Source organism: Arachis stenosperma, chromosome 1, assembly GCF_014773155.1.
Source record: "Arachis stenosperma cultivar V10309 chromosome 1, arast.V10309.gnm1.PFL2, whole genome shotgun sequence".
Taxonomy (NCBI): Eukaryota; Viridiplantae; Streptophyta; class Magnoliopsida; order Fabales; family Fabaceae; genus Arachis; species Arachis stenosperma.
In genome coordinates, this window is record NC_080377.1 from 118,989,900 (window position 1) to 119,003,235 (window position 13,336).

Genomic DNA, 13,336 nt, shown 5'->3' on the forward strand with positions numbered 1-13,336 from the left:
TATATACGTTTAGCCTATTGGAACTATACGGTACGCGGTACATATAAATGAGCAAGACGCCAAATCCAAACCCTAAGGAGGCCGTAACTTCAATTTCCGTTTATCTTTTATCTTGTATCTTTTATCTTTTATCTTGTATCTTTATTAACCTAATTTCAAAGTATTTTCCCAAAATTGAAATCTTAAAATAATTATAAAATCGATTTTGACATACGGTACGCTATACGTTTGTACGCACGCTCACTCGTAATAAGGGTTTTTTGTCACCCCTTCGTTCTTTCTTCCCTTCTCTCTCACGCTCTCACGCAGTTCTCTCTTCTCTTCTCACTCCGCAGAAGAGAGAGAAATATCCCAACACACTCCCAATCCCAATCTCTATCTATCCTTCTTCATCCCTAACCTTTCCTTCCTCTCTCTCTCTTCCTCTCTATCTCGTAAAGTTCTCCTTTTTGGTTCTTTTGAGCCCTCAGATTCGCTCGTCGAATCTATCGTCTCTTTTTTATTCATCTGACGGCGGAGATTTCATCTCGAAGCGAGAGATCCTGAGGTATGCAGCAAGGTGATCAGACGGTGATTAGCTTGAGGCCTGGTGGTGGTCGAGGCGGCGGCTCCGGCGGTGGTAGCAGGTTCCTTGCTCCTCGATTCGACTCCTCCTCTTCTGCTTCCTCCACGACTTCTGCCTCCCTTGCCTTCGGCGATCTTCCTCTCCTCCGCCCCCATGGCGGCGCTTCTTCAGCGTTCTCCATCAAGGTATAAATTCCAATCGTTAACTGTTTCCCCTGGATCTACCTTTTCGGTCGCTTTCACCTCTTCATTCTGCAGGCTTTCCATTAAAGTTTAACTCTTTCTTCATTTATTTACTTTCTCCGAAACAAATTTGATTGCTTTGTTTTTTTTCTCTCGTGTTTCCGTTGTGACATTGAATGTGTCTTGTCATGGTGCTGGAAGGATTATTTGGATATTTGTTTCCAATACGTTATTTCAGATTCTATTTCTTGTTCACTTTTTGGATCCTGTGTTAATTAGGTTGATATCAATGTTCAAGTTGCTTTCTTTTTTTGTGTGTTGAGGTTTGGATTGTGAAAATAATGTTCTTTAATTTGTGTGACAACATCATCCGGTGCAATACCATAGAGAGCTCTGCAGAGAACTAAAACAGTGAAGAACTAAACAAATTCAGTTTTACTGCGATTTTTCAGTGTATAGCAGCTAGGGACTTGGCCATTTAGGGCAACATGAGTTGTTGAATGTCCTAATTCTTGGTGGGCCACTAAATATGTGTACCTGCTGTAAATATGGACTAAAAGTAAATTGTGGGCTTTTAGGTGGGTTTGACTAAGTTTCAAATTGTCCATAAAGGACCCACGTACATGGAATTTACTAGGCGATTTTGGTTTATGCTGCACCATTTTGTATATTGTGAATAGAATGTTATTATGATATTTTCACTGTGATATACATGTATAGAACTTGGTGTCATTTAATTTTGATTAGATGTTTTGATACCTCCTCTTGTTGTGTTCCTGTGAATTATATGATTGAATGTTTTTTATATAACCATGTACTGTGGTAGACGCTTTTAATCCAAATGCTCTGTTTTATAGGCTGGAGATTCACGATTTGAGGGTCGCGAGCGGGTGCGTTATACCAGGGATCAGCTTTTACAGCTCCGAGAGGTAATTGACATATTTTTTTTCTGATTAAGTACTGTGTTGAGTTTTGTTCTTTAAAATTAATAATAGCCATCGTACAATATTGTTGTTGCTTATTGGCAAAATATTGTGTCTGATCAACATTATCTGACAACACTGATCACTGGTGGTTGGATTGGTCTCTTACATTTTTTTTTCATTCTCTTTTTGTGGATAAATTTCCTGGTGTGTTGTTCTATGATCTCTTATTAATTTACTTATACCTTTTGACTAAATTAATAATTAACAGCTGTCGGTTTTTTTTTGGTGGAAATCTCTTGCTGAATACATACCTGCCTTTTGTCATTGCATAATTTGTCTATTTGCTCTAATGATACTATTGAAATGGCAGCATAATTCAGTTTTTGTGCGACTTGTATATCTTTTGTCATATAACTTATATTTGTGTGCTAACATCTGTCTGATTACTTGTAGGCTGTTCAAATCCCCGATGATATTTTGAAGATCAAACAAGATATTGAAGCTGAACTTTTTGGTGAGGATCAAAATCAAAGTTGGGGACGCTCGGAGAACAACGTGAGTGCTTTTTTTGTTTTCTATTTGTGTGTAACTTTCTGAGGTTCCAATCCTCTTTCATCCTCTCTGATAAATTGATGGATGAAGTTAGCTCGGTTTTAGTTATCGTTGGTGATGAATATACTGATACAATATGTAGATTTATGAATGAATTTGAAAAAAAAAAAAAACACTCATGTGCATCACAAGTGCTATTTTTATTCTTTAAACTGCTGCTGTAAATGTATCATGTTAAGATATATGATTTTGTTTTGGATCGTTTTCAATATACTATTTTCTAATTTGTTTAATAAGGCCTGAATTATCTTCTGCAGCCTCCACCTCAATTTCAAAATAGATACTCTGAACCTGACAATCGTGACTGGCGTGGCCGGTCTGGGCAGCCTCCTCCTGCAAATGCTGATGAGAGGTCCTGGGATAATCTCAGGGACAGGGAGAATAGGGAGTTTGGCAATACTAGTCAGGTTAATCGTCAAGACCAACTGAATTCTCAGTTTGCAAGGGCACACATCTCATCTAACCAAGTGGTAATATAAAAAGACACAAGTGCTTGAAGCCTTATCCTTTATTCCTTGACCAATTGTATTGTATAATTAATTTTTTTAATCTTTGTATTAATTTAGGGAGGACCTTCTCCTACTCTGGTCAAGGCTGAGGTGCCATGGTCCGCTAGAAGGGGAAGTCTCTCTGAAAAGGATCGTGTCCTGAAGACTGTTAAAGGGTAACATATTTTTATCATCTTAATATTTATTGATATTTGAGTGGGTATCCATTGACGTTAACCCGATGTAGATTTTTTAATTGCGGTGTATGCATTACCGTTAAATTCCACACCTCAGTAATAGTAATTTGAACCAAGGAACAATTTGAGGGATAATCATCATATATTAAATGTGAAACAAATCATGTTTGATGTTTGTTAGTTGTGATGATTTTATTTACTTATTTCCTGCTTAAACTATAGAATTAGCTTCTAAGTATCGTTATCTTTTCTATTTTTAATTTAATCACTTACACAAACTTTGTTTGGAGTTCAGAATGTGTGGCTTGTGCTACTACTTACTAATGTTGTTAACTGTTTCACAGAATACTAAATAAGTTGACTCCTGAGAAATTTGATCTTCTAAAGGGTCAGTTGATTGATGCAGGCATAACATCAGCTGACATACTCAAGGTGTTTTTTTAATTATTTTTAATTTTGCTGTTGTAATGACATTTTATGTTTACTTGTTCCTAATTAACTTTGTTTGTAAATGCAGGGGGTCATTTCGCTTATATTTGATAAGGCAGTGCTAGAGCCAACATTTTGCCCCATGTATGCTCAGCTCTGTTCTGATCTTAATGAAAAGCTGCCTCCTTTCCCATCAGATGAACCTGGTGGGAAAGAAATCACTTTTAAGCGAGTACTCTTGAATATCTGCCAGGAGGCGTTTGAAGGTGCAGATAAGCTGAGGGAAGAACTTAGGCAAATGACTGCTCCTGATCAAGAGATGGAGCGCCGTGACAAGGAGAGACTTGTCAAGCTTCGTACCCTTGGAAACATCCGCTTAATTGGAGAGCTGCTGAAGCAAAAAATGGTTCCAGAAAAGATTGTCCATCACATTGTTCAGGTTCTAGCATGACTTGGGACTTCACTGATGTAATATTATTTCTTGTTTTGGGGTGTAATATCAAGTTTTGTTTGATTGGTTAACTGTTATTTGGAACAGGAGCTTCTAGGACCTCCTGACAGCAAGATCTGTCCAGCTGAGGAAAATGTTGAAGCTATATGTCAATTTTTCAACACCATTGGTAAGCAGCTCGATGAAAGTCCAAAATCACGGCGGATAAATGATATTTACTTCAACCGGTTGAAAGAGTTGAGCACAAACTCCCAACTTGCACCACGTCTGAGGTTCATGGTTCGTGACGTTCTAGATTTGCGTTCTAATAACTGGGTTCCAAGACGTGAAGAGGTAAATTTAAACAACTTGTTGTATATACATGCCTTAACTTTTGAAGGCACATATTAAGCATCGATGTTTACTTGTGTAGGTGAAAGCTAAGACCATCACTGAAATTCATTCCGAGGCCGAAAAGAATCTTGGTCTGCGTCCAGGTGCTACTGCAAGTATCAGAAATCCCCGTGGTGTAGTTTCTGGTGTTCCTGGAAATACCAACCCTGGGGGCTTCCCCATTGCCCGACCTGGCACTGGGGGCTTGATGCCTGGGATGCCTGGGACAAGGAAGATGCCTGGGATGCCTGGAATTGATAATGATAATTGGGAGATGCCTAGGACTAGATCAATTCCTAGAGGTGACATTTCAGGTGCTCAAACTGCAGGACGTGGCCAGTCTCCTATGTTTTCCAAGTCATCAACCCTGAGCTCTAAGTATCTACCTCAAGGAAGTGCTGGTCTTATGAGAAATAGTGCCTTAGTGCATGGAGGGGGTGGACCTCCTGCTCGTCCATCAAATTATGGTTTTGGTTCTGAGCCTGCACCTCAGGTCGCTTCACCTGTTAAAGCCGCTCCTCCCGCTGTGTCCTCTGAGAAAGCACAGGCTCCAGTTGTAAAATCGGATACTGCTGATCTTCACCGGAAAACAGTGTCTCTTCTGGAAGAATATTTCAGTGTTCGCCTCTTGGACGAGGCACTGCAGTGTGTGGAGGAACTAAAATCACCTGCTTACCACCCAGAGTTTGTCAAGGAAGCCATTTCTCTTGCTCTGGATAAAAGCCCACCCTGCGTTGAACCTGTTGCCAATCTTATCGAGTATCTTTTGATGAAGAAGATCCTTGTGCCTAGAGACATAGGAACTGGTTGCTTGTTATTTGGTTCAATGATTGATGATATTGGCATAGACTTGCCTAAAGCACCAAACAATTTTGGGGAGATAATAGGAAGACTGATTTTGGCTGGAGGTTTGGACTTTAAGGTGGTGAGGGAGGTACTTAAGAAGGTGGAAGACGACCGGTTCCAGAAAGTAATATTCGACAGCGCTATGCATGTCATCAGCTCTGCATCCGGGCAAGCAGTGTTAGAATCACAAGCGTCGGATATTGACGCATGCCGGGGACTGTTCCAGTGAAACCTGATGGGGATTATGCATGACCAAATTGTGTATCTGGACGAACATCTCTTCCCTGTTTCACTACTTTCAAGTTCCCAACCCTTTTTACGCTCACACTTGAGTTAAAGAGCATTTTGTATTGCACTATGTTATAAAAGTGGAGTTTCAATTATCAGGTATTTTCCATCAAGTTGTATAATTTTGATTTTGGTCTTTTTGGGGATGTCGTAGAGGTGTTTATTTGTTGAGGGAACAGTCAAAACCATAAATTCTACGGATTTTGTTTCTCCTAGAGAAAATGGCCCATTACAGGGTCCAAATGTTTTTTGTATTTCATTAGTTTCCATTTTATTTTTAATTTTCTTTACAAGAGTAATTGTTAAACTCGTCAGTTCATAAATATCATTGTCGTTATTTCCTCCTGCCATCCTTGTAATTTTTCATAATTGTTTTCTTCCCAAATAAATTATAATGTGTTTATTTCGTTCCTATATACGGCCTTAGTTTCCTTAGGCCTAAAACAATATCAACAACAATAAATAATATTTAAGCTTTGATATGATATCAGACCAGAAAATCGTTTGCCAAATTATATTATTTTTGTAAGCAAGTTTAACTAACTAAGTTGATAGTTGATACAAGTCCAATAAAAAAAGGCGTAAGTATGCATCATTCTTTTTCTTGTTTTAAGATGGCGACGACAATCACGACGACGACGTTGTTGAAGAAGCGCAAAGAAGCTCGAAGGAAAATTTATTGAGGATTTATTGAGGATTTGATCTGTAAAATTGCTTAGAATTGAATTGCTTATATATACAAGAAAATACTCGCATGAGAAAAATGTTTATTATAAGAAATGAAAGTATCTAATAATAATAAGAGTAAAGGACAAATATGTCTCTAATTTTTTTTTTTTTGCGGACATTTTCGTCCTCAAGAAAGGAAAAATATATTTAAATCTCTCACCTCCGAAAAACGTGAACATTTATGTCTTTTCGTTGAATTCAGGCGTTTGGACGGGACGGAAAAATCTGACCTGGCAGAAGCGGTGCTGATTTGGCCGTTACGGAGGCCACGTGGCAGGGAGCATTTCGAAACAGGACATATAAGTCCTTAGAGACAAAAACAACGCCGTTTTTGTAACCTCCCCCAATCCTGTTTCAAATTTCTCTGCATTTTCTTCTTCCTTCGTCCTTTTTTCTTTCCATTCTTCTTCCTCGGCCCCTACCTCCATCACTGCCGCACAGCGGCGCCTCCGTCAGCCACCATCAACGCCGGCGACCTCCTCCTTCCTCTCTTTTCGCGTCTTCTTCCCTTTCTCACTCCCTTACTCCCATTAGTCTCTCTCTCTTCTCACCCTCCTTCCACCCACCGTTCGTCCGCAACAACCTTCTCGGTGACCCACTGCCGCCCTGCCGCCGCCTCTCTACCGGCGGACCACCGTCGCTACTAGGGCCCAACCATCATTTCCTCTCTCTCTCATTATCACCCCTGTGCTTTCCAGGTCTTCTTTCTATCTGTTTAATTCACTCTGTTATTGCAATTAGTTAATTAATATTGTTTAGTTAGTTTTGTTTAGCTAATTTCAATTTGGTTAGATTAGTTAGTTACATTAGGTTGTTAGAGAATCTGACATGGATAGTGGATTAGGTCTTGCTTGCTTAATGTTGTTGTCTGTGCAATCACTGTTTGTAGTTCATTATATTTAGTTTGTTCAATTGTTCTTGAGTTGTTAGGATCAGGGTTGGTTAATGGAAATTGCTGAGACTGATGTTTTACACTGCTGCTGTGTAAATTCTCATTGACTATTTTGGTTAACAATGAACTCTTATGTGCTCATTTTGCTGTCTGATGCCACATCTGTGTTTTAAAATGGGCTAATTCTTTTGATTCAATGATGCACTTTTGTTAGGTTTCATGTAGCTTACTTTTGATATAATTGTTGAACTAGATAAGAATTGCTTCTTGAATCTAGTGCTTTTGTTCTTACTTAGTGATGTTGAGTTCTTAATGCATATTGAACTTCAATTTTGATTCAGTGAGACTTGATTATTTGATCTACACTCTCTACCTATAATTGACTGTTGAATTCATTGTTTGTTTGACTTTGGAAAATGTACTATGTACTACTGAGATGCTGCCGAATTTTAGAAAAGTTTTGTTTTCAAAACCCAATCTTCACTTTGATTAATTGACATGGTATGCACGCTTTTCGCTTTGAATGTTGCCAAGGCCAATTAATCACTACCTTGGCTTGTCATTTCTCTATTTAGTTGAGATTTTCCATTCTTATATTTCACTAAGCTGCTTCATATTCCTTATTTCCATTCATCTTTGAAGAGTGTTTGTGTGATGCTTTGATGTTTAATGTGTACTTCTTTATTCAATCTCTTTTTGCAATGTGAATTACATGAATGGCTACATGTATATTCAAATTTTTACTTGAGATTTATCAACTTCAGTTTTTCTGTCAATGTGCATCACTCATTCTTCATTCAATTCCACCATTGTATAGTTTTAAATGGTTGCATTGTATGAGTGTGAATTGTGTAGAGGTCCTGCTTGTGAGATGCTTGTGACCTACCAAAGGAAAGAAATCAACTGGGAAAGGGAAACAACCAGCTAAAGAGAGCGGTGGTCTCTTCTGGGATCCCGATATGGGAGTCCCGGCAGAAGACGCATCTAACTTCCCGATATCTGAGGGATAGCCTACCACCACAGCACCATAGCCTCCTACCTCACTACCAGGTGCACCACCTTCCAAGGTCTCATGACTCAAGAGTTAGGGCTCAAGCTTATGGCCCGACTAGACCAGTTGGAGCGTCGTATGGATCGACGTTACAGGAACATCAAGCGTCAAGACAGAGGATGGGATGACATGCTGGATGAGATGGATACTCCTGAGGATCGTTCACAGGACCAACAGCTACTCAAAAGAGAGGAAGGAAGAGGTCGCTGGTGTTGATGGTGGCTGACGGAGGCGCGATTGTGCAGCAGTGATGGAGGTAGGGACCAAAGAAGAAGAATGGAAGAAAAAAAAGACGAAGGAAAAAGAAAAGGACAGAGAATTTAAAAGATTGGGAGAGGTTACAAAAGCAGCGTCGTTTTTTCTTTCCAAGAATTTATATGTTCTGTTTCGAAATGCTCCCTGCCACGTGGCCTCCGTAACGGCCATGTCAGCGCCACTTCTGTCAGCTCATACTTTTTCGTTCAGTCCAAACGCCTGAGTTCAATGAAAGGATATAAATATCTACTTTTTTCGGGGGTGAGAGACTTAAATATATTTTTCTTCTTTTGAAGACGAAAATGTCAGCAAAAAAAAATCAGGACGTATTTTTCCTTTTAATTAGAGCATGTTGGATAATTACATTGAAGTGTTAAATACGAAAAAAATGGAAATGGCAGAGAAGGAAGGCGGGAATGACGAATCGCTGAAGCTGGCGGTGGCGATATCGCTTCTCCGATCGAAGGTTCTTAATAACAATAACGAGCCTGGTGCGCCTTCTAATGACGCCCTTCGTTGGAAGCGAAAGGTTCGAAACGAATCACTTCCTTCTTTTTCTTCTGAATCCGATGCGTTCTCCGTGTCTTTATTTCTATTTGTGTGTTTGGAATCTTAGGCCAAGGAAAGAAAGCAAGAGATCCTGAGGCTCAGAGAAGATCTCAACGAAGCTCTAGGTTCGATTTCCATCTTTCACATGTACACACGACGCGCTTACTGAAATTAGGAGCTTCTGGAATTTGATGTAGATGCTTCGCACTGCGATCTCTTCCCCGCTAGTGCTTCTTGTAAGTGCTATTTCTTCGACAATTTGGGACAGTTAAACCCTAATCAGCATGGAAGTGTTTCTGACGCCAGATTCAACGATGTCCTTCGCCGTAGATTTCTTAGACAAGGTTTCGCTATCATCATCACTTTCATCTTATTCGTTATGGCACCGTGATCTTCAATGAACCATTGGTATTGAAAATCTGCTTTTTGTAGTGCGCTTTAAGGAAAGAAGGAGAAGAGTAGGTTCATCTTCTTCAAGTAAGCAGCGACTTACTTTAGGTACATTATTACATAGCAACATTCTAACAGCTTCTTGTTAAAGGCACATTTCATTATTTGTAACAAGAATGGTGTTACTTCCATATTGAGAATTTGAAAGCGAGTCGCACTAAATTTGATTTCAATTTTGAAACTGAAACTACAGGTTTAACGGAGGAGGATGAAACAGAACAGCTTAAGGCCTCCGTTGACTTTCTTGTGGACCTTTGTGATTCTGTATCACCTGTCATAGTGCTTCACTTTACCATTTATTTTCAATGCATTTATTATTTACACAGAATGACAAATCTTTTCTTCCCGTTTTCTTTTTTAGGTGGATGATTCCAAGTTTGCAAACCTGGCACATCAAGCTGAAGAGTTTATATTGGGTATTCTGTGCTTTTCAATGTTTGTGTACAACTTGTTTTAATTAGATACTTATAATTTACGGCAAGCATTTATAATTAAGTTCCTGTATGGGATCAATATTTTCTAGTAGGTTGCTATTTTTAAAATTTTTCTTATACATAATTTGTGGCTTCCTGTGGGGTTTCATTTGTCTCCAAAAGGAAAGCCCAGTTCGTATTTTGTTTTACGAAATGCATCAAGTAAATGAATATTGGCTGTGAATGAATAGCTGTATGAGCGTATGAGTTAATTTCAGCTGTATTTGGCAATACTTCATTCAAGCTCGTACACTGGCTAGTCTCCCACTCTTGCAAACTTCTGATTAACGTCAAATTTTGACATCTTGAGCGCTTACTATGTTTCATTCGAATTTTTATGGCTTCATTTCGGATTATCATGTTACGAACTACCCACAATCCAGTATCCTTATTGTCCCCACTAAAGATTATTTTATGCCTTTTTCTGAAGTTACATTAAAGAATCTTCTATCTAATGGGAGGAACCTGAAACTTATCGAAGGAATTATCAACAGCCTAGTTACACGTTTGGTTAGGCAGATGTGTTTGCCCTTGTCAGAAAATGGTATCAGTACTTTTAGATTTGCTTACCCTTTTTTGCTAAACTTTTGTAGCTGTGTAATATCTTTAATTTTTCTTGCCTTGGTCATTTAATTGATTAGCATTTTGTTTTTTTTTTTAAATAATTTAATCTAGGATCTCAACACTCCGATGCGAATGCACAGTATTGTATCCAGCATTTGATTCGTAAACTTGGAAGTGAGGGCTACATCGGCCAGCGGGCAATACTTTCAGTTTGTCAGAGAATTTTGGTGCTAGCCGAACGTTTGCTTTTCTCTGATCCTTTTGATGATGCCTTTCCTGATATGCATGAAAGTATGTTCTTAATGTAAGTTCTATGCAAATACATGTTAGCATTCTTGACTCGTAACCCTGAATTTCATTAACTATTACGAATAGTTCAATATAGGTTGAGCCCGAGGAAGTGTTTTTTAAGGCTAATGCATTTGTCTTCTTTTTTTTTTTTTTTATGGATGACAGGATCCAACTCATCGAGTTCATGGTGTCAGATTACTTATTAGAGTGGTCAAAATCTGAAGATTTTGATAAAGGTACACCATAGTCTTACGTATGTTTATTATTAGCAGGGTTTTCGTATTCCTTTACTTCAATTGAAAACTATTTATTTATTTTTTTCTTTTTGCAATAAATACACTATAATTTGAAAATTTAAAAATTTTAACTCTGCAATAAAATCTTTCTATATTAAAAGTCTTGACAAACGCCCTTAACAAAATTGTTATTATTATTCTACATAAAAAAATGATAATGTTCAAGTATTTTCCTACACATATTCTTCCCCTATGAAGTCTTGCTGATTGATTGTAATAAGAAGATAAACCAATTATAACAACTATAACTAACTAGTAACCATGAAATTACACTTCACAGTGCTCCTTGAAGATTGGGTGTCATCAATTATCCAGGCAAAAAAAGCATTAGAACTTCTGGAAAGTAGAAATGGACTGTATGTACTCTATATGGACCGAGTAACCGGAGAATTGGCAAAACAATTTGGCGGGGCTTCTCTTCAGAAGCTTATTAAACAAGATATTTTCAATAGCTTGCTCCACTAACCATTGGTTCAATATAATGTTGTAATATGGTGATTGGTGACCCTGTTCGTGGTCCATATAGGAAAAGTTGTGTTATAGATGGATCATGGAAGGAGTATGATTCCTAAACATTGAGTAAACTATACAAGCAGGCATTACTGGATCTGGATGGATTTTCATGTGTTAATGATCGGCATCTATCACTGTCATCTAGTCATTGTTTTCGCTACTTTTGGCCACTGTCTTTTTCTTCAATACAAAAGTTATAGTTGGTTGTATTTACAATTCAAACTTTTCCTTTTCTTTTGTTTACACTGCTTTTGCTTGCCTATGCCTTGTATTTCATACTTCTTTTTTTATCAATACGTGCACCGTCTATTAGTTGTTTTTGGTATTAGATACGTATTAGAAAACTCTGCTTCTTCAATATTGCTTTATTTAGATTTTCCGGACAAAGTTGGAATTTGCAGCTTTAACCTGATACATTGCTATTTTACGAATTTTTTATTTTTAATATTGGAGTGGTAGTGGTGTTTTTTTAAAATGTGGATTGTTGAGGTGTTATACTCAAATGTGGAATCGTTTAACTAGAAAAGTAGAAATCGAACATTCCGATTTATTAGAGGTACAGAAATCGGATCGTCTGATTTGTGTTAGAAAAAATTAAAAAATTTGAGGTACAGAAATCGGACCCTCCGATTTGTGTACTTCCACAGTTTTAAAAAACACAAAAAGTTACAATGTTAAAGTATATCACCACTTCTACTTCCATAACAAAAAAAATTAGCCCTATTTTACCTGCATAAATTATAATAACCAAGTATCTCAAAAAAAAAAAAAAGGGTATTCACTCCATGTATATATATATTTGCACTGTATTGGAGCTTCTTGGCAAAAAGGCACAGCTATGAGGCACACAAGAGGCATGCTTTGTGCTTGCTTCGTCGCTTTGGTGCTATTCTCACTGTGGCTACTAACTTCAGCAGATGAAATCAACCAGAAAGAAGCATCACTAAGTGCAGTTGTTTCACACGAGAGTCTAGTACCGACACACCACAACTTTTTATCTCAAAACAGAAAGTTTTCGCCTCGTCCTAGAAGAAGGGGTCCGCGTTCCTCAGCAATCAGAACTCGAATATCAATGTTGCAATACGGCTTCATTCTGTGCACATCTCTTTTGTTTGGTCCATTCCTCAATTTCATGTAGTAGTAGTAGTAGTGTCATCATTCATTTGTTTCCTCATTTATATTCTTCATGTGTTATCATAATTCCGTTCATTTCTTTTCTTTTCCTTTTCTTTGCTAGTTTATTCTATACATGTATTCATTTAATTTGGACCAAAATCTTGTCGACAAAAAGAATAAAAAATCTTAATCTAATCTTAATCTCTGCCAAAATTTAAGAAGGATAAAATAAAGTCCACTAAGTAACCGAAAGGTTCCTCTTTATCCCTTTACTTTTTTTGCCACCAAATCGTGTCGTGCTAAAAGAATAAGTTGTCATCTCATATTGCAGAATTCACTACTATTCCCAGGAATGGTTTGTTTAATTAGGAATCTCATTCCTAAAGTTCAGAAACAGCCACTTGAGAACCTTTTCCTAAGCAGTATCGCTTGGTCCCTATAAATCCAAGTGCACCCTACATCAACAATGCAACTTAAATTTGCCTACTTAACAGAGATTATTATTAGTGATTTATTACCTTCAATCAAGTTCAAATATGAGCAAACCACTACTTTTATTTGTCTTTATTTTCCTCAACATCCTCAAGTATGGGAGCACATCTGATGCAGACACAGCTATGATCATGGAATCAAGCAAACTAGGCATTCAAAGAACATCACCAGTACAGCATGCTGTCCAAGAAACAAGTTCTTCGCGGTTCGGAAAGGCAGGAGGTTATACTTCTACGGTGCCAAAGACCACAAATCAGCCACGCAGTGGCCGGAGAAGTGCAAGCTGTTCAATCAAACCTCCATCCTTTT

At 38.0% G+C, this 13,336-nt stretch overlaps 2 protein-coding genes and 1 non-coding gene across 6 annotated transcripts; all 3 read left to right on the forward strand.

Annotated features, from left to right (window-relative positions):
• Positions 1 to 276: 276 nt before the first annotated feature.
• LOC130968266 (eukaryotic translation initiation factor) lies at positions 277 to 5,701 on the forward strand. Its single transcript, XM_057893447.1, has 9 exons — positions 277 to 750; positions 1,605 to 1,676; positions 2,127 to 2,228; positions 2,543 to 2,755; positions 2,852 to 2,949; positions 3,315 to 3,402; positions 3,488 to 3,838; positions 3,938 to 4,183; positions 4,263 to 5,701. Exons 1-9 carry the CDS (start codon positions 550 to 552, stop codon positions 5,295 to 5,297), a joined length of 2,406 nt encoding a protein of 801 aa, XP_057749430.1. The 5' UTR covers positions 277 to 549; the 3' UTR covers positions 5,298 to 5,701.
• LOC130954351 (small nucleolar RNA snoR103) lies at positions 1,270 to 1,374 on the forward strand. Its single transcript, XR_009076286.1, has one exon. It is a non-coding gene; the product is annotated as a small nucleolar RNA snoR103 (small nucleolar RNA).
• A 2,885-nt stretch (positions 5,702 to 8,586) lies between the features above and the next one.
• LOC130980492 (protein MULTIPOLAR SPINDLE 1) lies at positions 8,587 to 11,697 on the forward strand. Of its 4 annotated transcripts, none has more exons than XM_057906111.1 (10): positions 8,587 to 8,812; positions 8,900 to 8,957; positions 9,030 to 9,176; positions 9,265 to 9,330; positions 9,476 to 9,546; positions 9,644 to 9,698; positions 10,186 to 10,299; positions 10,431 to 10,610; positions 10,776 to 10,846; positions 11,187 to 11,697. In XM_057906111.1, the coding sequence occupies exons 1-9, from the start codon at positions 8,633 to 8,635 to the stop codon at positions 10,814 to 10,816; spliced, it is 912 nt and encodes a 303-aa protein (XP_057762094.1). In that variant the 5' UTR covers positions 8,587 to 8,632; the 3' UTR covers positions 10,817 to 10,846; positions 11,187 to 11,697. The 4 variants fall into 4 exon arrangements, with proteins under 4 accessions (XP_057762094.1, XP_057760816.1, XP_057760390.1 ...); XM_057904833.1 differs by having other exon boundaries at positions 9,265 to 9,309; positions 10,431 to 10,623; positions 11,187 to 11,689; XM_057904407.1 differs by having other exon boundaries at positions 10,431 to 10,623; positions 11,187 to 11,688.
• Positions 11,698 to 13,336: the final 1,639 nt, after the last annotated feature.